Consider the following 27,665-nt stretch of genomic DNA (forward strand, 5'->3'; position numbering starts at 1 on the left):
CCACTCTACTGCTAATTATCTCTAAAGCAAAGATCTGATTCCCAACCCATCATAGCTACAATTCTTAGCTTAGGAAGAGACAGTTTACTCGATTTTGCTAATTTATACCATCAGACACCTGGGGAATATCTATGGGGTATAATTCAAAATGTGCTAGGCCAGAAAAGAAGAAAAATAATTTTAAAGTGGCTGCATTTATTAATATGGTTGGATTTAACAGAGTTCTAGAATCAAAAGCCTAGTTTGAACAGCTGGAAGTGGTTCTAGCTGCATGCTTGGTATGGACTGAAACTTACACTCAAACGATGTGTTTAGTAAATAAAGTTTAGATGCCAGAAATTCTTTGGCATAATGGAGAGGGAGGAATGCACGTGGCTATCGAGCACTTGACATGTGGCTAATCCAAATCAAGATGTCCTTTAAGTGTAAAATTGTGCAAAAATATGTAAACTATTTCAGTAATAATTTTTGTATGGCTTACATATTGAAATACTATCTTATAACATTAAGTTAAACAAAATAGAATTTTAAAAATGATTTCACTTATTACTTTTTACTGTGTTTTTAAAATATGGCTTCCAGAAAACTTAAAAGTAACATGTGCCTTACATCTGTGGTGTGCAACCTATTTCTATTGGGCAAGCTTCTGTAGAGGGATTCGAATGTTTCAGTGGATTTATCATTTGTGACACACTTACCCATCTTCCTACTCTGTCTTTTAAAAGGGCCCAGAAGACAATCCCTTTAACAAGGCATTTGGTACTTCACTTGAGAGAGGAGCTCCTGTATGCTTGAAAAGCATAGTTCGCTGTAGGCTAGTCATGAAGTTAGGAGGCACTGCCATTGTAATTAGCTCTGATCTCAGTGTGGACGGTATGGTTTTGGAGTGGCCAAGGTCAAATGATAGCAGTTAACTACCAAAGAGAAAGTGTGCATGGTCTTTACAGTAGTCTATGAACTCCCAATGATAGTTTGCTGTGGTTTACAAATCATGACTCCTTAGAATTGAAATAGTTGTCAAGTCACCAAAGTATAATTAAGTTTAAATTAAAAAAAAAAATCTAGGTGTGGTGAAAAAGACCTGACTGAGTCACGTGTTGGATAGTCATGGCCTGTCACCCATCACCAGATCATGAGCCCTTGCCCGTGCACAGGCTGGGAACCCCATAACTATAGGAGAGGCCAGGTAGTTGTGAAAAAGGACCATGTGATACCACAAATTTATGTACTGTAACTTTCTGGACTTCCCTAAAAGAAGCCTATTTATCAAGACACCTAATTTAAAGAAAGGGAAATGCAGACCATTTGATACTGTTAAGGCCTAGAGATCCAGAACAATATTGTGTTTCATCAGTCAAATGACTAAATTTTATCCTAAGTACATCTGCCAGTGTGCTTGAAAATTCATCTCTGACAATCTTTTCAGTTACTGAATACGTAGCTGAATGTATAATTAGCAGAATAATACATTGTCTCCCTGACCCACTGAATGAGGAATTAAAAAAAATTTTTTTCACATTTATTTATTTTTGAGAGATAGAGAACAAGTGGTGGTGGGCAGAGAGAGGATGAGACACAGAACTGAAGCAGGCTCTAAGTCCTGAGCTGTCAGCACAGAGCCTGATGCGGGGCTCGGACTCACAAACCGTGAGATCATGACCTGAGCCGAAGTCAGACGCTTAACCAACTGAGACAAACAGGCGCCCCAGGAATTTTTTCTTTTAAATAGTAGGAAGAACCTTAGAATTGCTACTCTATACCAAATAAAAAAAATCAAATAAAACACCTTATCTCTATGAAAACATAGGAAAGTAAGCGCCAATATTAAGGACTTGAAATATACATTGGGTGTTTGTACTTATCCATGTGATTGAATTTCTGATTAAGGCAATCTAATTTCCTCCCCAATTCATTCAACCATCATCAGCTGGGTGATGTTTGATCCTCTACGTCAGAAAGTTGGGCACACGTGGCAGCATGCTATCATCAAGGAGGACTGGCACTGACAAAGCAAGATGAGGCTTAATCGGTTACTGAAAGCGCATGATGTTGTATGTACATGTTGCTCCCATTCATGATGCATGTGTTCCTGCTACACTGCCACCTCCTGCTCAATCCATACACACGGCCACCTGGGGTGTTTCCCATCGTCAGCTGACTTAGCTGACTAAGTTTGATACTCATTTAGTTCTGCATGATATGTTGGCATTGGTTGGAACCAATGATACGCCGCATTGTATCCCATACAAGAGTGCCATGAAGGACAACAGGGAAAGTAAATCTTTACTATGGGAAGAACTTCAAGAGATACAACTGGTCAACCACTTTACCTGGAAGGAGAGATGATTAGAGGTATGGACCTAGACTGATTCAGGAATGGTAGCCAAAAGGTTGAATGGACGTTTGGGGTGTTAGAAGGCAAAAGTTTAAAGAATACAAAAGAAGAAAATCTGGGCAAAAGACTATGAGATGGACCCTTTGAAATGAATTCAGAACTGATATTAGCACTCTGGGTGAACACTTACAGGTGAGCACGTGTTGCATAGGAGTCTTTTAATAAATAGACAGCAAAGTTGGCCCAGATGTCATTCAGTGCCTTCCTCTATCATCCCACTGCTTGCACAATTCACAGTGTGTTCAGGTAGCATGAAGAGAAGTTTTGTATGGATTTAAAGACATAGTATTACCCTCAACAAAACTGAATGGACACCAATACTGCTGACAGCCCAGTCTCCCCATAGCACAGAGTAATGCTGACCCATCAATGTGATGCAATAGCATATGAAGTCCATCCTGCCAACTTGGTAGTAGGATAAGTATATCGAACTACTTTCTTTTTTTATTTTTAAAAAAAAAATTTTTTTTTCAACTTTTATTTATTTTTGGGACAGAGAGAGACAGAGCATGAACGGGGGAGGGGCAGAGAGAGAGGGAGACACAGAATCGGAAACAGGCTCCAGGCTCTGAGCCATCAGCCCAGAGCCTGACGCGGGGCTCAAACTCACAGACCGCGGGATCGTGACCTGGCTGAAGTCAGACGCTTAACCGACTGCGCCACCCAGGCGCCCCTCGAATTACTTTCTTCATGGGGGAGGGAGAAGTGATATATTTTCACTGAACAGATCTTCTATGAATGAATTTTCTTTCCTCCCCCCATGCTTTTTTCAGACCCACCATCTGTGTAATTGCCGTATGCCTTGTTCTATATCCATTCATCATGCATACCATGGCTTTTGCGGGGGCCTGGGTGGCTCACTCAGTTAAATGTCTAACACTTGACCTCAGCTCAGATAATGATCTCACAGGTCATGAGATGGAGACTCTTCACCAGCCTTGGGATTCTCTCTCTCCCTCTCTGACCTTCCACTGCTCTTGCTCTCTCTCTCTCAAAATAAATAAATACACTTATAAAAGAGACCAAAAAAATCCCACTGATTTTGAACAAAGAAATTATTTTTTCAGCAATGAATTGAAGGAAAGGACAACTGAATATTCAGTATACTCAGTTATGGAACCACTGGATGCTGCATGAAATAAAATTTCTTTCCTCAAGGTAGGGGCAAATGTTCTGAACCAATGACAAACTCCTTTTTTCATTGCCAGGCTAGTAGTGATCAGTATTGTTCTCCAAGTATTTCTAGTTCTCCCTCCTCTGAGGCCATGATAGAATTGCACTTCCCTACTCTGTTGATTAGGTGTGTCCATGTGACTTTCTCTGGATCACTAAAAGAGCAGTAGTCACTTCTGTGCAGAAAATTTTTTTTTAATGTTTAATTATTTTGGAGAGAAAGAGATAGACAGAGTGTGAGAAGGGTAGAGGCAGAGAGAGAGGGAAACACAGAATCTGATGCAGGCCCCAGGCTCCAAACTGTGAGCACAAGGCCCGATGCAGGACTCGAACTCACGAACCTCAAGATCGTGACCTGAGCCAAAGTCAGATGCTTAAACAACTGAGCCATCAAGGCACCCCTGTACAGAAGCTTTTGAAGCCAGTTCATGATCTTACTGCTATTGTAATCATGGAAGCCTATGTCATGGTAGCATATCTGTTAGCCTTGGAAATCTGAATGACTATGTTAAACAGAATCCCTCTGCACCCATGTCATGCCTTAGGGAGACGTACATTTTCAGTACATTGCCTTGGAACACTTATCTTGAGTTGCCCTGGACATTTGATTTTTGCTTGTTACTAAGTATTACTTACTGTAGTACTCACCTATCACTGTGATACTAACATGTAGCTGATTCAAAAGTTTTTTGGCAGCAATGTAAAATAATAGTAAAATGGTTTATGTTTGTGTCAAATGCTTATGTACTGATTGCATAGCCCTCTATGTATTAACTTTTTCAACGAGCCGAAGTTAGACTGACGTCCATGAATTATGAAAAAAAGTTCTATAGGAATAAACGTAATGACCATTAAAAGTGGTCATTGCCTAAGATTACCTCTAAAAATTAGACACTAGAAAAAGCCAGTTATCTGGGTGGCTCAGTCAGTTAAGTGTCTGACTTCGGCTCAGGTCATGATCTTGAGCTTTGTGAGTTCGAGCCCCATGACGGGCTCTGTGCTGATAGCTCAGAGCCTGGAGCCTCTTCAGATTCTGTGTCTTTCTCTCTCTCTGCCCCTCCTCCACTCACACTCTGTTTCTGTCTCTCAAAAATAAGTAAACATTAAAAAAAAATAAAAAAAAGAGCCAATTATCTTTTCATTTCCAAAAAAATTAGTCATTTGCCAAGTATCATTTCCTTTTTATGAATTGGAAAAATCCAAAACAAAAGAGCGGGGGGGGGGGGGGGGGGGGGCGGAGATGAGTTGCATGAGACCACAGCAGGGATCGGAAGTAGTGCAGGGATGAGACTTTACCCTTGACTGTGTCCTGATAGCTCCTGACTGGAAGTTGAGTGTCATGCTGTTTACACGCACTGCTGAGAAGGCTTTGGGCCTGGGACACGTCTTTCTGGGTTAGTAGGGAGTCATTTCCAAAACCAGGCCTCTATAAGCAATGTGGACAATAGTTAAGCTCAAATATCAATCGTCTTGCAAAAATTACTGGTTAAATACAGATTCTTATTGACTTATCCAGATAAAAAGGGAGTGACTTTGTTACAGATGCTATGACACGAGGAGTACATATTTTTAAAAATTTTCTTGGGGCGCCTGGGTGGCGCAGTCGGTTAAGCGTCCGACTTCAGCCAGGTCACAATCTCCCGGTCCGGGAGTTCGAGCCCCGCGTCAGGCTCTGGGCTGATGGCTCAGAGCCTGGAGCCAGTTTCCGATTCTGTGTCTCCCTCTCTCTCTGACCCTCCCCCGTTCATGCTCTGTCTCTCTCTGTCCCAAAAATAAATAAACGTTGAAAAAAAAAATTAAAAAAAAAAAAATTTTTCTTAAAATTTTTAAAATAATTTGTTGATCTGAATTCCTTATATGTACAGGTGCTCTGTCTTCAGGACATCGGCATACCTAAAGAATGCCTGCCTACTTTATGTTCCCAAGTTTGTGTAATTCCCAACATATGTCTAAAATTTTTCACTGTGGAAATATTTTAAAAATCAAAGCATTCTTTCAAAATTTCAAATCAAAAATATCCATAAAAAGTATTTTTCCACTTGAATTTCTAGTTGAAGAAAGTAAAATTAAATGAAATTTTCCTATAAAAATCAAGGCTTTTCCATTTTATAATAAGCTAAGACACTGTACTCTTTCTTCCCACAGCATAGAAAAATCAAAATATTTAACTGAATGTTTTCTTACCTGAAAATATTATCAAATATAATCATTCATGCCTTAGTTAACATATTTTTGGAATGATTTAAATTTCCAAGATGTTCATGAAAAATTCTAGAATTAGAGTAGTGTTATTAATATGAAGACAACGTAAAATTAACTTAATTACGAAAAATAGGGGCCCCTGGGTGGCTCAGTCAAACGTCCGACTGTTGGTTTCAGTTCAGGTCATGATCTCACGGTTCCTAGGTTGGAGCCCCACATTGGGGTCTGCACTGACAGTGTGGAACCTGCTTAGGATTCTCTCTCTCAACTCTCTCTGCCCTCCCCCTCCCAAAATAAATACACTTAAAATAATAATTGAGATAAACTGCTTTAAACTGTTCTTTTATAGAACCTATTGTCATCAGAGTTCAGCTTACTTTTTGACACTCAAATCAACCTGAAGCTTCCATGTCTGCTCCCTTAAGTTTCAGGAAGACAGATGTAGGTATATCTGCTCCCTATTGTAAATAATAATGAAAATAAAACTATTTTTTTCCTCTTTCTCTCAATTTTGGAATATTATACATAAATTCAATCCATGATCCCAATCTTCTGTCTCATTTGCTCCCTTTCCCATTTTTGAGAACTGGCAAAAATTTTCTAGTAATTGAGGTCACTCAAAACAAATCACAAATTTGACAGTTTTATAATTCTGGGGAAAAAAGAAACATGTACCTCTTTTCCTTAACTGCTTAAGACTAGCTCAATAAGTTAAGTTGATGTGGCATATATTATTCCCAATATGTGTCTATAACAAGTAGAAATGGCTTAATTTATTGTTTTAAGAAATGTTTATTAATTTATTATACAAAAATTAATGCACAACCAGGGCACAAGCTGGCAAACTGCATGTCAGTGAGCGGACCATCAGATATAATGATCCAGAGAGGAATCATGCGTGATCTTGACTTTAACATTTTAGATCTTATATACCGCCATATTCCTAATACAAGGCTCTCCCCAGAGCAGGTACTCAATATGTGAATTTGTTCAAGTAAATGAATAAGTGATTATCCAGATATTTCATAGAGAGTAAGCTACTTGACATGAACTTGTAAATTAGTGTTATTTTTCTAGAGCCAAATATAAGGTACTTTAAAAAGTCTATGTAACCACTAAAGTATAGTGTTAGTGTTATTCTGCAGTTTATTTTCCTACACGTTCTCATCTCCTATCAATTCTGTGAAGTTTTATTTATTTATTTATTTATTTATTTATTTATTTATTTATATTTCGAGTGCACCAGCTAGAGAGAGGGGCGGAGGGAGGGAGGGAGAGAGAGAGAGAGAGAGAGAGAGAGAGAGAATCTTAACAGGTTCCATGCTCAGTTTGGAGCTTGACATGGGGCTCGATCCCACAACCCTGGGATCATGACCTGAGTCAAAATCAAGAATCTGTCACTCAACCCACTAAGCTACCCAGGTGTCCCTCTGTGAAGTATTTTAAGTTAGAAAAAACACTAAAAATTTAATTTGGAGGATGTTAAATCTTTATTGCTAAATATCTATACTATCTTTGTAAAATCATGATAGCTTTAAGGGTCCTAGTTTCCTCACCTGTAAATTCATGGCTTTTAGGTGGATTTCTAATACTTTATCTATATTTTGGGAACTGCAGACATATAGTAGAAAAAGCAGTTGACTAGAATCAGAGAAATTACTTTCAATATCAACGAGCTTATGGAAACTCTTTATAAATATCAGTAAATAAGAAAGAGCTTTCAGAAATTTACATATAATAAACAAACACAAAATAATTCTAAAAGCATTGGTAGGCAATAAACATCAAGAATGTTTCCCAGAAAAAAGAAGAGAAAGGCAAACCAAGAAACAGACTCAACTATAGAGAACAAACTTATAGTTACCAGAGGGCAGGTGGACAGGTGGGGCACGTAAAATAGGGGATGGGGATTAAGGAGTGAACTTGTGATGAGCACGAAGCATTGTATGGAAGTGTTGGATCCCTATATTGTACACCTGAAACTAATATTACACTGCATGTTAACTAACTGGAATTTAAACAAAAACTTTTAAAAAAAGAATGTTTCCAAGAAAGTTGGGAGGAAAATGACAAATAGAAAATAGGGAAGAAAAGATAAGGGATTCAATGAATCAATCTAAAAGGTCCACTGCCTAAGAGCGATTCCAAACAAAGGGCAGCGGACAATACAGTGACTGGTGTTCTCAAAAAATAATTTAAGAAAATTTCCCATAATGAAGATATATGATTCTCCCATTTGCAAGGCCCCTCAAGTACCCAGCATAATCAAGAAAAGCAAATAAACAATAAGCAAAAATGGACAAGCCACCACCACTAAGCACATCAGAGTAAAACTTCCTTATTTTTGATGTTTTAAAAGTTCTATTGTGAGGTGTTTTCTGAGACAAGGCTTCTGTTAACAAGGAGATAAACCCAAAAAAGAGGAAGAAATGAGATCTAGAAATAAGAGATCCAACAAAAACAAGTGAAGGAAAAAATCCCAGGGCTAGAGAGAAACCGGTCATTTTGAGACTAAAACGTGGAGTATTTTATGAGGCAGATGCCTGGAAAAACCTCAGATTAGTGGAGTATTAGATAGGATTAAGCCTATAGGAAGTTTAAAAATGCAATTATTAACTGCCGAAAATAAACAATCTCATATAAAGAAAGAAATGCAATTACAGTATTTTACTTGGCTCTGCAGTAGATTCATCTGGGGAAAATTTGCTTCATAATACCAATGTAAACTGTTAATTTGACAAAGAATGCGATGGCAAAAGAATGTGTAAAAGAAAATACCTATTATTGACAAATCAAGAATCATTTGTGGATACATATTATTTAAAAATAGAAAGGAAACTATCAGAAGACACATCCAAAAGAGTAAAAGAGGTTAAGAGTAAGCGGGTTCAAGGATAGGAAGGTAAAATAGGACTCTCTTGGTTTTGTTTAAAGCTTCTGTCCTATTTGATTTTTTAAAAATGATGTGCACCAGTCAGTGTGATGATAAAGAACTTATGATAAAAATTGGCAGGGCCCTAAAATGTTGGTGACCAGAACTGTGCTGTTGCAAAGGAGCATGGTTAAGCTATTTAATTTCTAACCACACGCTCAAATGAAGCTTGTAGCCACCACCTCAACGGCCTCTGCAATGTTGGAAAAAAGTATGGTTAATGAGGGACTATTTCTATTCTAGAATGCTGAGGCAGACAGTAGGCACTGTTGCTTTTAACAATAGCGCCTTCCTGAGAAAGTGGCAATGAGCATTAGTATTGAGAAAATTGCACTGCATACATGAAATGATAATAAATGCTGGTTATTAGCATCAATGCATACATTTTTAAAAATGCACATACCAAAATGGAATTTTTGTTGGATCATAATTGTGAAACTCTATAATTAAGAATGCAGAGGGACACAAGAATCAATGTACCCTAGCAATGAACAGTTATTTGTCCAAATTCTAAAACATGAGGCAAAATATGTTTTGGGGTTGCTATTTGAGTGCATGTGGGCAAACACACTAATTTGTCCAAGATATATTTTTTTCAAGAAGACAGAATATATCTTGTTTCCTTTTAAACAGAATTATAACCAAACTTTACTCGGAATGGGTAGAAGTGGGTAGAAGGGTAGAAGATTCTACTATGCCCATTTGAAATTACTCTGGAGTGGGGTGCCTGGGTGGCGCAGTCGGTTAAGCGTCCGACTTCAGCCAGGTCACGATCTCGCGGTCCGTGAGTTCGAGCCCTGCGTCAGGCTCTGGGCTGATGGCTCAGAGCCTGGAGCCTGTTTCTGATTCTGTGTCTCCCTCTCTCGCTGCCCCTCCCCCGTTCATGCTCTGTCTCTCTCTGTCCCAAAAATAAATAAAAACGTTGAAAAAAAAATTATGAAATTACTCTGGAGTTTCTAACTTTCCAAGGCTAGATTATTTACTTAAATTGGTACTGACATAACGCTGATAATTGTTCAGTTTTAGGATTTTAAATTTGTGGTCAGGTTTTCTTCCATTATACTACTATAAACATAGGAGTCTAATCCTTAAAACACCTATAGAGATGGGGGAGACTGTTTTATTTTTAAAATAAAATGTGAAAATGGGGACAAACAATATATTTTAGACACTACAAATAAAATTTATAGACTTTTTTTGGTTCTCAGAAAAACAAATAAAATTCATACATTTTCTAACAAATAATTAGCACTTTCTAAAAAGGTTATGGATGCTGGTAGGAAGTCAGTAACTCCCGCTTTATTCCCTAACTTGTTATGTATCAGTAGACTGCTCTTCAAATTTTTTGTCACTAAGTAAAACTCTACATGGACTATATGTATACTTTGGACATTTAAATATTCCTAAACATATTATTTTTTTGTGATTCACAACATATTTGTGAAACACCATATGCACTTCCAGAAGTCAAAAACAATGTGCTGTTTTCAGGCATTCCTTTTAAAAAGAATCATTGATTATTTTATATTCAACCTCTTTGGAATGATGTGTGTCTGACCCCACAAAGTGCTGATTTGAAACCCCATATTACTTGTTCCTGCAACAAAGGCTATACACTGTGAACTGTTAAATGATCCCCAATATTTATGACATCTTGGTTAAACAGGAAATGGGCTACTTGTCTAAATAATGCACAAGTCCACTTTAATAACACCTCACTGTGCCACCTTAGAAATTGCTCTGCGTTCATTGATCAGTAAAAGAGAGACTAAAATGTTTTGAAATCTTAACACGGCTTTGTAATATTGTGTCTGAAAGTGGTCAGGAGAACAGGAATCGGTACGTGTTTCTCTCCTGAACTCCATATTACCATTTTTTTTTTCCCTGAACCTTTCAATTAAATCACTTACACCATTTAGGTAAGTATGGTATATGGTTTAAGTAGCAAGTACTATTAATAAGAGATTATCGCTCACTGATTAGATCATTAATAAAAATATTCATTTATGTGTATGATCTGAGATCCATGGATTTTAGTTTGATGGGTCAGTTTGATAGTGATGGTCTCAAATGGTTTGAGCAGTAGAGCAGATGCAGTGACAAATTAGCTCACAGTGGAAATTATTCTCTTTATAGTGGTCAAAAAGAGAATTGAGGGGAGTGTGAGTATGAATTTTAGAGAACTGGTGATTTCCTTTTGGGACTGTTTCATGCTCCCCCAAAAATGTTTTCCACAATTGTACAGATTCCTCTGGGAAGCTTTTCTTCTTTATACCCATGAGTGTTAGTGGAAGAGAGAGAAGTCTCACTTGTCAGCTCAACAAAGTGAAACAACATGTACTAAAAAGTAAACATCTGGCATATACAATTTTCAGTCATTTTGTGATGATGTGCAAAGTGTATAGACCCCCCCCAAATAATACCTGATGTATTTACTTGTTTACTCTCATAAAAATTTATCCTGCAGCTAAGTCATATCAATGACTTATTTGACAACTGCATGGTATATTCTCTAAATTGCTTAATATTTATATTTTATTTCGGACAATGTTTTTGCTGCTATATTCAGAGTTACTAAACTCCAGGTATACTAAAGGTAAGTTACATTAAGTATGTAAAAAAGTTCCTGAGCAGATAGACCTTCTCACTTCCTTCTGAACTGAGTTTCCCCTAATATAAAGATTCTATCAACTCAATTTTATGTGATTAGAGTAAAGGGAGTCACACACACAAACACACTCACACATACCCACATACACCCACACACACCCACACAAATGCACATAAAATAAATCTCTTGGTAGTTTCTGGTAACACTCTGCACAATTGTTTCAGTCTCAGAGCTAAACTGAGATCTTTATAATTGTTATCAAGCAGACAAAAAGCATTATTTTCTATTTAATTTTTCTTATCACTTCCAATAGAGGTTTTAATGAGCAAAGAAATGGTCAATATGCAAGTGAAAGAGACAAACAGCATGTTTAATTCATACAGTAGAAAGAAAGGTTCCTGAATAATCAAGAATTTAGTGAGACAAAATATACAGAATGAACTTCCTTTGATACTAGAGTTCATAAAGAGTTAGAGTCTCAGGAACAAAATTATTCCGAAGATTGTTTTGCAGTCACATCACATTAAATGTGCTGCTTTAATGAGTTCCCTTGTAGAATACAAAGATAATTTTATGAGTTTATTATCTCATCTTAATTCATCTGATATGTTTAATAGCAGAAATCTGGTTACTGATTAACGTAAGGAGGAAAAATAAATGGATATAACAAAAATTTAAATGTTATAATTTATTCTTAAATGCATTGTTATTCAAGTTCTCTTAATTCAACACTGCAACGTGATTTATGCATTGGAGATATATAATTTTCAGGAAATCCATAAAAGACAAAGAGCAAACCCTATTAGTGTATCTAAACAATGCAGTTGTTTAGACTGGGTGAGCACCAGGGAATAGAACTACGATGCACTGGCAAATGAGAATACCCACGAGAAAGAACACTATCTCTGATTCCTCATTTCACACGTATGAACTTCCTTTTATGGTATTAAGAAGTGACATTTACAACCCTTGTTCTAGCTAAGTTTCTGAGAAAGTATCATACCAGCTTCTTCACCATCTTACCACCAATGGGCTTTGATTTGTTTGTCCTTTCATCTCAGTTCTTCGGTGAAAGATAAGAGAAAATCAGAATGAGTTATCTATAAGGCTAAAATAAATATAATAAATATTAAATTGTTTATAAAGATTTTGTTAATTTTAGTACTTATTCCAAATGTTTAAATCCTACAATTGTGTAAATGAGACATTACTGGAGAAAATTATTTCTATGAAAATAGGGAGGCTGCTTCTCAAGGAAAGTACCAGTTTATTATTTTATACGATGTGAAAATGCCTATTGGATTAGTCTATTATTTTATACAATGTGAAAAATGTCTCTTGGATTGGTCTCTAACACAATCATCCGTAAGCCTGTAATGATAAGAAGAGTTCTTCATTATCTTTAACTCCAAATACGTCAACATGCGTGTGTGCGCGTGCATGCGCGTGCGCGTACACACACACACACACACATACACACACACACACACACACACACACCTCTATCCATAGCCCACAACCTAGCAGTCTATGGAGAACTGTGCTAATAAGAACTAATGAAAAGACCCATAATAAATAGCTGCTAGTACAATGAGACCACTATTACATCATTATCTGATTTAATGGGCTATAAGTGATGTATTTTATTCTTTGCCTTTATCTAAAGTTTTAGTCAAATTGTCTCAGATGTGTAACTTACATGATTATATTTAGAGCTATACTTACAAATTCTGCAAGAAACGTTTATGTATTTCCAAGGCGGTCACTCTTAGCCATTCATAATATGAATTATTTCCAATGCATTCGATCAGTTAATTTTTACTTTAATGCCGGTGTGCACATGCATCTACTTAAGACGTGGCTCATAGATAAGGTAACAATGAGTCCATGCAAAGACAATCCTGAGTATAAGTTGGTATTTATGACTACATTACACTTGTTAGGAGTTTGCTTTCTGTTATTCATAAGACTACAAAACAAACAAACAACAATTACAGACAATTTTGAAGTGCAATTACTTGCAGAGAGTCTTATTTCTTTGATAGCAATGTAGTCAAATATTACATCTCTAAGATAATATTATATTATCTGCCTAAACAAATTAGCAATATCAAAGTTTCCGGCTGCTAAGTATTCTCTCTCTCTCTCTCTTTTTTTTAATTAAAAATTGACAACACAAATGCATGCAGTTTTGAAGTTAAATTGCTTTTCCCCAAAGTTATTTACTTTAGCAATATGACCTCCCAGCTGAAGAATGAAGTCTGGAAAATGAGGACAAGAAGTTGTAGCAGTTGTTAGCAGGAAGCAGGGATGGGTAGATAATTTTACACAGGTGGTTGATGATTGATGGAGGTGGAGGCATTTTTAGGAGGCATGGACGGTGAGGATTTGGGAAGAAACACTCTACCTGTGTAGCCCAGCGAATTGTCATCATTATCAGAGGTGGGGATGGGCGTCCCGTTGTCGTTCCCCCTCTCTAGGTCTTCAGGGTCTGTCGGAAACAACACCAGAGCTGCTGATGGGGTCACAGTAGTAACAGTAGTTGCCATTTCGATCACAGCATGTCCAGACACAAGTAAATCCACATGTGACAGAAAAACACACAGGGACAACACACAGCACACTTCCTCCCTGCCCCTCCTGCAGCACACTGAGCCGCACGGAGGTCTCAGCATCATGGCTTACGGTTTCTACTGCTTCTCCTTAATTTCCCTAATTCTCTTCTCTGCCTGCACCTTTGCTGCACTTCAAAGCTGGCGGAGGGCTCTGACTGCCCTCTGTGAGGCCGCCAGCACGGACTGAGGGAGCATATGGAGGAGGGAGAGGGCAGGGTGGCTGAATGCTAGCATTGCTAATTTTCCACCTTATTGTTAATCAAAGCTATTGACTGTGATCACTCCCCATCATCGCTTCATCTCCTGCCAATTACAGACTCAAGGGACTGTACCTCATATGGGTGGGGGGGGGGCAGGGTGTGGGGAAAAATAGGGTCTTGTCAAATAAGAGGGTGGATTATAAAAATGTCATACTTTTCCTAAGCAACAGCAAAGAAAGCAGTGCAACATCACATCCTTCGGAAGGCAACACTTTATCATCTTAAAGGACGGAGATGAATTTACTGAAACAAATGCATAAGTAAAACAACACTTAACTTTGGATGTTTGGGGCTGGATATTTTAAAACATTCCAAATTGCTCGAGATTCTGTATTACAGTCATCCAGATAAGTATTTTCATTCATCTATTCTGATTTTTCTTGAATGAAAGAAACGCTTTTTATGCTTTTCACGCTGCACGTTCATTTTCCAATGTAGAATTTTAGAAACGAGGCCAAGCAAAATGACACTAAAGTTCTAATATCCAGAAGCTGAGTTGCATTATAAATACACACGGAAGCCCAACGACACCACTACTAATTTCACTTGTGCTCAGTCACTGTACATATCATATCTATGTGTGTTAGATAAATATGAGCAGAATATCTAGCTTCATTGCTGATAAGCGGACACAGACACAATAAAAGCTAAGTGTGTACCTCCTAAGTGGGATACCGTCGCGTCATAGGTCATTCATGTTGAGGTGTTCTGCAGCTTTTCATCACCTTAAATAGCGTCTACACAGAATTCCTTGGTCTGAGCAGTGAAGGAGCACAGCTGTTTACTTGAGGAAGAAAGTATGTCACTTATGAACGAGGCAGCGAGTATGTGCAGGTAATGCCTCTCCAGAAACATCACAGGGGTTATTAATTCTGTGCCCCTGCTAGTTTTTTCAGTGAGGTTGATCCATTTTGTCCTACGCACAATTCTTCAGGGAGGATTAAGAATTTTTTAAAAGAGGATATAAAATCTAACGTGGGTCACTTTGTGACTTTTTGCATGTAGTATATCTATCCACTCTGTCTCCCCGTCTCCCTTCCTCTCCAGCTCATGGGTCATATAATTAACCTGATGTGGCTAACACGAAGGAAAAAAAAAAAGGTGTGGATATCTGCAGACTAAAGAAAAAAATGCTGGTTATTGCTCTATTTATCCTTGCCTTTCCAGCAATAGCTGTTGTCCTATTTATCCTTAAAGTCAACTCAGGAAGTGGTATAGCAGGAAAAGGGTCTCCTTTCCACGCCTCCAGCCTGTAACCTATTTGTATGCATTAGTTGTTTAGGGCAGAGATTTAAGTCACATCAATAAAAGAGAATGGGAAACAGGTTTTTTGTGTATTTGTGTATTTTGTGTCAGTGTTAGCACAATGTTCTGCCATAAACGAAGTAACCTTACTCAAGCAAACTAACGAAATAAAAGAGGTTGATATGGGAAGATAGATAGAAGGTTCTGGTTCAAATGTATTAAAAGACTTTTAAGGACACCTTCCCTGCTTACCCACAATATTGTTTTAAAAGATATGAAGTGTTTAGGGTCACCTTAATTTTACAGACGGATTATTTTTAGTTGCAAACACAGTTTTTCAAAGAAAGGGCTACTTTTAATTTATGATGGAATAGTTTATTGAATGTAGATACACACATTTGTAATCACTCTGTTAAAAATAAGATAAAAATCTATCCAAATCCACAGCATGAACTCAGTTTGAATATACAGTATCATAAGACTTTTGCACCTTTGTTACTGAATGTTCCCTGAAACTGAGGACATTTGTTCAAAAGCAGTAGGGTAGGGATGAGGAAAGGAAGTTCACTGTCATTTGAAACGAGATACATAGATCTGTTAAAAGTAGGATTTTTCACCAATGTCTAATTTATCCTGAGTGTTTTTAAAATTTGCTTTCCTGTCCCCACCCATCACCCTTCTGACCCCTGCTTAGGCTCAGGAAAGAATAGACTTCGCATTAATCAATGAATCTAACCATATCTATAAAACACATTCTATCTAACCAGTACTGCCTTTAATTAACAATATGCTACACCTATAGAACAAAAGATGTCATTTTTACTAACTGCTCTCAATTTTTCTTCCTACTCCTTCCTGTCAAAAGATAATTGTAACAGGAAATAGTCACTTGACTCACTGCACATGAGCTTTAGGACTAATTTAAAGAGAGCCCAAAAAGTATTTATTTAAATGTTTTGTTGAATAGTATTGATTATGTGAGCCACGGTAAAGGATACAAGGAGGCAATAGATTATTTAGTGCTTACAATGTCTGAAGAAGTCTTTCTTGTGCCTCAAGTCTGAATTTAGGACCATCCAGATTTGAATTGATGTAGGCGTGGCTGCAACTGATGAAAGCCACCGTAACATCTAGAAATGCACTGTCACTAAGGGTGCCGGGTTCTATGTGCCTGACACCCCCATTAGACTGAAATCCCCAGGGTCAGGTAATCTGTCTGCGTCACATTGGTACACCCACCACCTTACACTGGGCCTGCAACATTCTATGGGCTTAAACAGTTTTTTTTTTCCTTTAAGATAATAAATGAATTAATGAACAGATGGTAACCAAGAATGCAAATCTCACTTAAGTAATAGACTCTCAATCTGAAACAACTTGAAAATATAAAAGACTTGTTATAAATTAACTCAAATGCTAATGTACTCCCTGTATATCCAGTATCTGCAAAGGCATATAAAACATCTTTGCAACATAAAAGGAAGTCTTAAATCATAAAATCATAGACAGTCATGGTTGGAAGTATGTCAGATGGACCTTTACTAGATGTTCCATCAATATTCAGATTCTTCTGAATTTAGTGGTCATTTGGCCTTTAGTGCTTTTAAGGCAAGCAATTCCAATTTCACAATTAAGTGCTTTATTTTATGTTCGATTTTTTTAAAAAAAGATGTTTTCTAGATTCTAATTCTAATAGTAACCTGGTAGGCTCAAAAGAACTAATATTTCATCTATGAAAGCCTGTTTCCTTCCCAGCCCTCCTTAAATGTTTGTGTTTCATAGGGCTCCAGATTCACCCTTTTGTTCTTCAACATGCTTCATTGAGGCTTATGACTAAAACTGTTTGTTCTTTCTTTTTGCTTTTTAATAAGATGATGTAACTTCCACATTTCTTAATTGGATGCCTAAATGACCAGATCTCATGTCTACTGCTTATGTGACTTTATGAGGATTCCAAGAAACCTCACACTTCTCTCACTAAACCCTGAATGCATCCTCTTTTCCTTCTGCCTACTCCTTTCCTTTATTTCCTATCTACATGAAGGAAGTCATCACTGTATTATATTTTTAACATTTTACAATTCAATGGGATGTTAGTATCTGGGGTTAAAACTGAACTCAGGGGTGCTTGGGTGGCTCAGTCAGTTAAGTGTCCAAATCTTGATTTCGGCTCAGGTCATGGTGTCATGGTCAAGGGATTGACCCAAAGGTGGAGTGTGGAGCCTGCTTGGGATTCTCTTTCTCGTCCTCTGCCCCTCTGTCTCTTCCCTTCCCCCTCTCAAGTGCTTTCTTGCTTGCTGTCTTTCTCTGTCTCTCAAAATAAGTAATAAAAAAAAACATTTAAAAATAAAAAGCAAAAACACTGAACTCTTAGTCCACAGGCTTCTTGTTATGAATTTTTCTACATGATTTATTTTTATTTTTTAAATCCTTTTTGGAGGTAGTTGTATGCCAACTTAAACCTATAATATGTAAAATTTTATATAGAATTATGCATAACCATATAATATACATATTATTTATATAGGACATATAATGTATGAGTGGGCCATCTTGTAACGGTCTTTTGCAGCTTTAATAAAAGTGACAACAACGACAAAAAGGAATAAGGATATATAACTTCCTTTGCGAGGGAAATTATGTCTTTTAGGAAACTTTATCCTTAAATACAACAATTTATTAAAGGTGATACAACTTTATTTAATGGTAAATTACTTGTAAATTTGAAATTTGTTCATCTGTATAATACTGCTTTTATTGAGATTTCCCCAACCCCTATATCAAATTATAATGGAAACTCTGAATTGGAAAAATCATTGTATTGCAACCTCTGATAAAATCATTCATATAATCCCCATCAGTAAGCACCAAATCTATCAGGTGAAAAATGGTAGGAGACAGCATATTTCACAGTGTCAAAGTATCACCCCTGAGATTATTTGCTAACTGCAGAGGAGAAAATAAACTTTTATAATGGTTATATCTGGCAGTCACCACTTGAACTCAGTAATCAAAATTAGTATCACCAATGCTGAGTAAATAAGAAAGGGAAGCTAATTGTGTGATAGAATATACAGCACCACCTATGAAGCATCCACACTAACAATACTTGCCCTGAACTTAATCGAGACTTGAGACCCAACTTAAATCTACAGAAGAAGAAAATATATGTCCCTTGGCATGCACGTATAGGATAATTGACGGATGAATTATTTTGAACTTACTTTCAAATGGCTCAGAAAACATATATCGAGAAGACTAAAGCAAATATGATATAGTATTAACAGTTGTTCGTTCTGTTATGAAAAACATTCAAAAAAGTTTAGAGGATGGTAATTGAAGACTGAGTGGTATAAAGTTTTCTCTACAGTGTGCGGCAGCAGAAATTCATGCAATGATGCTTCACTTTCACTGGCGATATAATTAAAATGGCATCGATACTCATATTTGTACTACCATTCAACCCACATTTCTCTAAATTGTTCATCATGCTATGATAGCCAGTATTACATTGTGGAAATGTAGAGGTCTGAGAGAAAACTCTGCTGTTTAAATTCAATTTCATTTATTTATTTTTAATTTTTAAATTGGGTTTGAAATTCACCATCGAAAGAGTAGAGTTTTAATCTTTATCATTTCTTTCTGTCATATTAAGCTATGTAAAATATTATGTTAAAAATAATAGCTTCTTCCTTCTGCCCTACTGTAAAGTGTCAAGCTGGTTTCTTTATAGATTTGCATTATCACTGTGCAGGGTTTTGGCATTAATTGACATTTTGAAGATGACCATTAATAAAAGATTAGGGAAAAGCAAATGAATATAAACTACTATCAATATGAGAATTGTGTTCTACAAATTGGATCAATTCTCATTGATTCTTTCCTACTAATCAAGAGGAATGCAGGCAATGGGTACTTTAAATGGAGTACTGAAAACATTTAATTAGAAACCCAGGCAATGAATTGCAGAATTAAGTACAAAAACTATGTTTGTGAAGCTTTGTATTTGTGGCACAATTTTACAAGATCCAATTAAAGTTAAAATTCAAACTTATGCTTTAATCATATATATATATACAATATTATTTGCCCCATTCTTTTGAACTGGAAATAAGGGGAGAAATAACAGTTATGTTAACAGTGATGGGGAGGAAAAAGAAATCAGTATGCTCTTGTAGGTAGTACCTACTACTCAAAAGAATTCAGAGAACAAAGTAAATAAAAAATTCATTTACAATGAGGACTGAATGACTTTTTCAGAAAGATATAGGTTATAGAACATTAAATACAATATTATCAAGATCTAAAATTGTGCTACGAAATGATGAATAAAACACCTATTTCTTTTAAGTAGCAATATGGTAACAGAAACCAATGTGTTACAACTATTTCCAGTTTTGCTATTATAAGGAAAAATCAAGATTGCTTCCTTGAAATGAAATGAAATGAAATGAAATGAAATGAAATGAAAAAGTAGATTTCATACAGTGATCTCAACATATTTGTTAATGCTGTTTCCCATTTTCTAGTTTAGGTGATTAGAAAACTGAATGAATCCTATATTAATAAAGAGAAGTAAAAACTGTACCGATTATAATAATGACAACGAATATTTACATAATGCTTTAGTTTTTTTAAATATAAACTATATTCGTTTTATGCACATCTATTTTCTCATGCATTTCTTACGGTTCTATCATGATCACAGTTACCATCATTATCTGCATCATCAACATTCCCATTTTAGAGATGCTGAAACGGAAGCTCAGAGAAATTATTTTGCCTCTGTCATGCGACTAGTCAAGAGTGGATTTGGAATTTGATTCCAAATGATTTCTGACTCCAAAACACCTCTTCTTTTCACTGTGTCCATGGCCTCTCTTTACTCATCAATCCAATTCTAGGAACTGGATGGAATTTTAACATTATATAAGCAACGGTACACCAGACTAGCGATTCCTTTGCAATTGCTGAACAATAAGATTGGGTAATTTCACAAATGTATTCCTGAGCTCTGTTAAGCGTAGTACCCATGGATTCTTCACTGTCTCCTTTTACAAACAATATAAAACATATACTCTAGTTAATAACATAGCCAGATGTATTTAAGCTAGAAATACACAATAAAATATTATTAAAATAGGGATTCATTATTAAATAAAGCTTTTCCCAGATAATTTTAAAAATGTAGACTTGGGGATTGAACTACTGATTAAATAAAATTAAGATAAATTCAGATCTTTTGGACAATTACTTTTTAAAAGTTATTCTTCAACAATAAAGATTTTCCTTTTGGTATAAGCTTAAGGAAACTTAGAACTGGAGTATGTCTTACTCATCTTCATATGCCCAATCCAAGCACAGTGCTAAGCACAGAGTAGCTAGCTAATCAACACATATTTGTTAAATGAGTGAATGAAACGTTGAGGCATATTTTTGTTGGAGTCAAGAGTTTAAAAAGGAGGTAACTTTTCTCAATCAATGAATATCAATTATTTCCTTATTTGGGACTTTATTACAAACTTATCTATCTAAAATTATAATCATTGTCATTAGACATGTTAGGTACATATCTATCTAAAATTATAAGTCTAATTCAAAACGACATTATGGCAAGTTATTACTGCTGATAAAATACTGTTTCTCCCTCCATCAGTCCCCAAGTAAATAGACTGAAGGAAATAAAATCTTGCTTAACTTAAATCAGGTGAGGGATTTAGTAGTGAAATTTTTCTTTCTTGTATGTTAAAAAGAGATGATTCATAAATATCCCCCCCCCATGATAAACTGGATATAAAGGAAAGTGTAATAAATAGTGATAAGCTGTAAACGAAAAGAAGTCATACTACAAAAAGAACAAGAATGGTATTTAAATATTGCCAGGTAGGTAAACTGTATTTTAGTTCTGTGACTTCTCTCTGATTTGAGTATTTCAAATATAGATATACAGATATAAGTACAGGTATCTCTTGATTTGAAAGAATGAAATGCATTTTTCTGCAAGGCTGCTCTTAAAACTGAAGTAATGCAACACAAGTTTGGAATTAAGATTTGCCAATACTACATCCTATGCTTGAATTTGCAAAAAAAAAAAAATGTAATTGTGAAAAAAAGGAAAAATAGCTACATGGAAATTAACAAGTATGATCTTGTTTGAGCTAATATGGGGTACATCCAGTTATACCAGGCTGATAAAATCTGATTAAATAATAGAGACCTAAACAAAAACATTAAAAAACAAAGAAATAGATATATATTATATTAACATATGTATGTATGTATATATATTAACATAAAATATACTACTGAATGAATGTTAGGAAGGTGAACGCATTAATGGATAAGCCTGTAACTCAGAAGAATGCAAATGTCACAGAAGAAGCTTTTAACTCATTTAAATTCAACTTAATTTGACAAAACAAGATAAAGTGTCTTCTGCATGGAAATCATTTTATTGATGGAGAAATGCTCATAATTTTAAAACCTTTTGTTTCCAGATCTCTTCTAGTAGAAACACTGACAAAGTAGAGCTCTTAAAATAATTGGGAAAATTATGCTTCATCATGACAACATGTTTTTTTAATTTGATGCCTGCATGTTTGGTCTAAGAAAGTCAAAGTTTTTCATGGAAATAGTAAGTGACTATTATTCCTTTATATATAAAGTGACTATTCCTTTACATAATTAGCAACCAAGCCCATTGTCCAGTTGAATTCTGCATTTATTCAGAATGCTCAGATCAAACCTTCAATAACAGCCGATGTGACAGATACCTTGGTGGGATGGAATTTAATCTGCAGAGATTTGCTCCCTTGAACTTTATCTGTGAGAGTTAATTTCCGGTCCATTTTACTAGTATTTCTGGCTCTCTCCGTCTGCTGACTTTTGTGTTATTGTCTCCACCCACTTTGCCCTGGTATTCAACTGCTTTTCTTTCATTGTGCTTAGCATCTGTTACTGTTCCACTCCCTTCCAGTGAAAGCATAGGGTAACTTCAACACAGGCTAATTAAATGGCGCTTGAAGTTAGTTAACAGGTGGTGCCCCCGGCTGCCCTAATTGTATGAACAGATACATCTCACATTTTAAAGGACAGAAATAGCACAATAGTAATAACCGAATTAATGGAGTACTTCTTCCATAGCTCTAAACTGATGTTGGGGGATCAAAAAGAAACAGGATCATTCTTCCGTAGAGGGAGAAATCTGGTTTGGGGTTATGATGATCCCATTTGAGATTCTGAATAAAACCTCAGGCCTCCTAATCCTTTAACCAGTGCTATTTTTCTCATCACAGAATGTATATATTTATTACCATGTCCTCCCAGGTATGTTAATAAAGCATGTTTCCAGTCACTACTGCTAGTTAACATATTAAATGATATTCAAGTAAGATCCACATGATTTGTTAAATTCGAATTATCAAATAACCTACTTAGCATTTTGCAATTACTACAACTAAGGGTGTATTATTTATTTACATATTTAATATAGCATAATGTTTAAAAGCCAGTAGCTAACTCTGTGACTTTAGACAAGTTATTTTATTTATCTTTTTTTATGGTTTGTCTCCATTTCTTCATCTACAAAATGTGGAATAATAGTATCTATTTCACAAGAGTATAATGAGGTTTCAATAAGCAAATATTTGTAAAGACCTCAGTACAGTCCCAGGAGACTAATAAGCCAGTAAATGTTGGCTAATATTATAATTAATCCAACTTAGAAAGCAACTTTAAAATGATCATTTAATAATTCTTAATGAAAAAAGTTCTATGCATTTGCCTCTTGAAAAGGAAAAAAAACACATTCTGTTTCTGTTTTATACCCCAATTTGGAGTTTATATAAGAGAGGGTGAAGAAGGTATCAAATACAAGAGCGAAACGGATTTTGAAAACCTCATTTCTGTCTAGCCAAGTTACATTATGTCTTTCCATTGCAATTCTTCAGAACCCAATTGAGCAGAATTCCCCACTAAATCATTCTGGAAGTATTTCCACGCAGGTAATTTTATCCTCATGGCAAACTCCTTGAACGGCAAACTTCAGTTTTCCTAACTGTCTGGTTTGTGCTGACAAGGATGGACTTACTCAATTTTATTTCTTGAAAAAAAAAAAAAAAACACAACACCTGATATTGAAATTACAGATTTCTTCACTCTTGGTGTAAAGCCCGCCCTCGCCTCCCCTCCCCCACCTCCCCTTCATGTGCAATGCCGGTTCAACCTCTGCCTTTCTCTTGCTGTTTCCAGTAGAGGGGCAGAAACTCCCCAGGGCCCTGGAGAAAGGTGGGAAAGTCTGAGGCCTCTGCAAATTGGGCCCGAGTCACGTGGTTCCTCCCCACCCCGCCTCCCTCGCAAGGGTCCCGCAAGTCCTGGCTGCCATCGTCTGCAACCATTACGGACATCTCTAAGGCGGCATTCACTCCACTGCTAAAGAGACAAATTTCCTCTATAGTCTCTTCATTGTCTGCTTTTTCTAACCACAGTCACGGTTTCGCGCTCTTCATTCTAATTGTGCTTTTGATTATTAGGGTCATTTTATGCCTTCAGCTTTCTCAAAGGTCACAGGGATTAGCTATGTCCAATCGCGGACTGGGGAGAATGTGCAGGCTTACCCCCCATTCATCCGCCTCCATTGATTTCCCCTCAGTGTGAGAGTGGCCACAGTGGTTTTCTTTCTTTCTCTTTTTCTTTTTCTTTTTCTTTTTCTTTTTCTTTTCCTTTTCCTTTTCCTCTTTCTTTCTTTCTTTCTTTCTTTCTTTCTTTCCTTTCTTTATTTTTTTATTCCTAGTTGATATTTTCCTTGCGTCCCTCCCCCACTTCCTCCTTAGAGAAAGGCTGTTTGTAGCCCTCCTTGTGCCTCAAGAGGTTTCAGTGAAGCAAATCCACGCAGAGAGCAGGGACGGTGCCAGCGTAGGGCATTACTGAGCACGTCAGGTGGCACTTGGCCCTTCTATTGCTTCTGTTTATTTACCCCAGGGCCATTCCACATTTCCATTTTATAATGTCAAACTGCACTTTCAAACAGCATCCCTTTCCTTGCTGTCATTGAGGGCAGTCAATCACACACACATTACATCTACTCTATCGATAATTATATATACTATAATAACATATATACCGTTTTCTTTTTTCTGTTTTACTTTGCGGACTCTGACCTTTGTGTTTTTTACGCACCAGTATTACCATATTACAGTATTTTGATTTGCATTTGTGTTTTATTAATGGGACACTCTGCCAGCTTTCATTCTTACCAGCGCTTTTACAATGACATGATGTTTCACTTACGAATGTTGTTCCCAAACGAGACATTCTTATTGTAAATTAGTGTAAATTCTTGACACCTAGGACAATAAAAGTAGCTATTTTAAAGGAATGTGTGTATGTATATCCACACATATCTCATGTATTATTGAGAGTGCTCAATAATAAACAACCCAAACAATCCCAAATACTTGAAAAGATATTCGGTTACTGGGGCTACTGGGTGGCTCAGTCGGTTAAGCGTCAGACTTCAATTCAGATCAGGATCTACCAGTCCTGAGTTTGAGCCCCGCATCAGGCTCTGTGCTGACAGCTCAGAGCCTGGGGCCTGCTTCCGATTCTGTGTCTCCCTCTCTCTCTCTGCTCCTCCCCCTTACACTCTCTGTCTGTCTCTGTCTCAAAAATAAACATTAAAAAGAAGTAAGAAAGACATTAGGTTTAAAAATAAGATATTAGGTTATTTATATAATTATTCATATTCAAGTGAAAGTGGGGAGAGTTTATTATGAAAGAATATTTTCTGGACACAAATGCTCTTGGCTCATGAAGTCCATTCATTACTAGTCTAAAACACAGTAGGAGGCAATCCTCAGTTCTTTTCCCATCTTGCTAGAAGTCAAGTGATTAGTGACTTTCTGATTGGTGAGATTATCTGTTTGGCGCAGAAGGAAGATATAATGAATTATGATCTTGTTTATTAAATCATATAATCTTCTAAAAGTAGAAATGCTTTCCAGAAACCATACTGCACATTCACATTCAAATCTGAAGATACTGCACCAATGAATTTCTTCCTTCTGCAGTGTTTGATAATTCAATTCATAGTACATTTGTTTGTACATGTGGAAATATGCTCGTATGTAGATTTAGTGGCCTCTGCAATATTGCTTCATTTCACCTCTTCAAGCTTAAAACCTTCCATAAAGAGAGGAGATAGCCTCAGTGAGCAGCAAACACTCGATTTTTGTTTCCAGTGATGCAACTCCTGTGTGGGTTACTTTCGGTTCTCACACCTATGGGAAATGGCTGGAAAGCTTAATATAATCACCAATACTGTTTCCGTCGGGCTTTTGTGACCATTTTTTAATAGAGGCCAGAATTTTTAAAGAAACACATTTCCCTGCAAAATGGGAAAGGGAACTGAGGTGCATAGATAGGGAATAAAAATCTGCTGAGCTTTATATATTGTCAGAATTATGGTAACTATGCATAAATACCTTAGGGAAATATTACAGAAATCATAAATAAATAGTTTAACTCTTGCTGATGGAGAAAAAGAAAAATAGAGGAAAATCTCCGTCATCTGTCATCTGCAATATTTGGCATTTGAAAATGTGTCCTAAGGCTTCAACATAAACTTTAAAACCATAATAGGGGAATCAGAAATGTCCCTAAGATTCACAATCCATATTTAACAAATGTATGGTCAATCTTACATTAGTAGTAAGTTAATGTAAAGAAATCAAACATCTAAAAATATGTACATTTATTCTTAGATTTTTGAAGAGTAAGACTCACTATTAATATCAATGTTAAAATTTCATATTTGGTACATGTGTTTCAGTGCTTAAATATGATTATAAAAATCACCTGGCAGTCTACCACGTGGTAACCAAAATTGCCAGTAAGTAGAATTCTTCCATTGGTTATAAAATTGCTTACTTAAAATTGTGTACTTCCTAGGAGAAAACAAAGTCTCTTTAATGGTACATAATTCTGGCAAAACAAGTAGGTATAAAACATCATAGTAAATGAGAAATACACAAAATGGATAATATGCCAAAGTAATCACACAATATAGGTAATTCACTGGTCATTATAAAAATGACAGCAGCCATATTGTATTTCGTAGTTTGAAAATAAAGATATTGTCAAACTTTCCATCAATCACATTTGTACTTAATTTACTATGCCATTAAGAGATATGTTATATAGTCTTCTCATGAAAATATTGTGTTCAGGAGGCTATTAAGTCACAATAAATGTCATCCTGACTCCCACTGTAAAGACTTACAGCTTTACTGCCTTTGTTGGTAGAGTATGAGAAGTTTGGAGGCTCTAATTTTATGTTCAGTAAATATTTTTAAATTAAACTTCTTATTTTGAGATAATTGCATGTTCGCATTTAGTTTTAAGAAATAATGTAGTAAGATCTATTGTATCTTTTACCTAGTGACTCCCAGTGATAATGTCTTGCTAAATTGTAGGGCGATGGTCACAAACTGGATATTGACAATGATACTGACAAGATACAAAGCATCTCTATCACTATAAGGTCCTTCATGTGGATTTCTTCTAACCATACCCACCTTTCTCTCTCCCACCCCATCCTTATCCTTTGGCAACCACTAATCTGTTCTCCATATCTAGAATTTTATCATTTAAAAATTGTTCCACAAATGAAATCATACAGTATGTAACCTTCTGAGAATGACTTCAATCAGCATAATTCTGTAACGATTCATCCAGGTTTTCATGTGTGTCAAGAGCTCGTTCCTTTTAATTGCTGTGTAGTATTCCATGGTATGACTATAATAGTTTATTTAACCACTGATCAGCTGAGGTATATCTTGTTTATTTCCAGTTTTTGCCTACTATGAATAGAGCCGTTTTAAACACTTGTGTACAGGTTTTAGCATAAACATAAATTTTCATTTCTCCAAAACAGATGCCCAGGAGTGCAATTGCTGGGGCATATGGTAATTAACATTTAGTTTTTTTTCAGAAACTGCCAAACTGTTTTCCATTGTAGCTGCACAATCAGCCTATCAGTCTTAAAAGGCATGCATGTATTCACAAAGAATAAAAGTCTCAGTGGCATTAGGATTAAGTTAAAGTTAAACTTCTGAGAGTTCTTTTTTTTCCCTCCCTCTCTCATCCAGACTCTCTCCCCTCCCCCCTGCCCTTCCCTTCCCTTCCACTGCCCTCTCTTCCTCTCCCCTTCCCTCTCCTCTAGTTCCTTCCTTTT

The 27,665-nt window shown here is 36.3% G+C and overlaps 1 protein-coding gene across 5 annotated transcripts in view; it reads right to left on the reverse strand.

Moving 5' to 3' along the window:
- The window catches only part of ROBO1 (roundabout guidance receptor 1), a 1,145,602-nt gene that overhangs the window by 503,863 nt on the left and 614,074 nt on the right, over positions 1-27,665 (reverse strand). For all 5 annotated transcript variants that reach the window (XM_043593873.1, XM_043593874.1, XM_043593878.1 and 2 more), the window contains exon 3: positions 13,721-13,804. In XM_043593873.1, coding sequence (XP_043449808.1) covers positions 13,721-13,804 — 84 coding nt within the window. The remainder of the gene's footprint in view (positions 1-13,720; positions 13,805-27,665) is intronic.

This window comes from Prionailurus bengalensis, chromosome C2 (genome assembly GCF_016509475.1).
Source record: "Prionailurus bengalensis isolate Pbe53 chromosome C2, Fcat_Pben_1.1_paternal_pri, whole genome shotgun sequence".
NCBI lineage: Eukaryota > Metazoa > Chordata > Mammalia > Carnivora > Felidae > Prionailurus > Prionailurus bengalensis.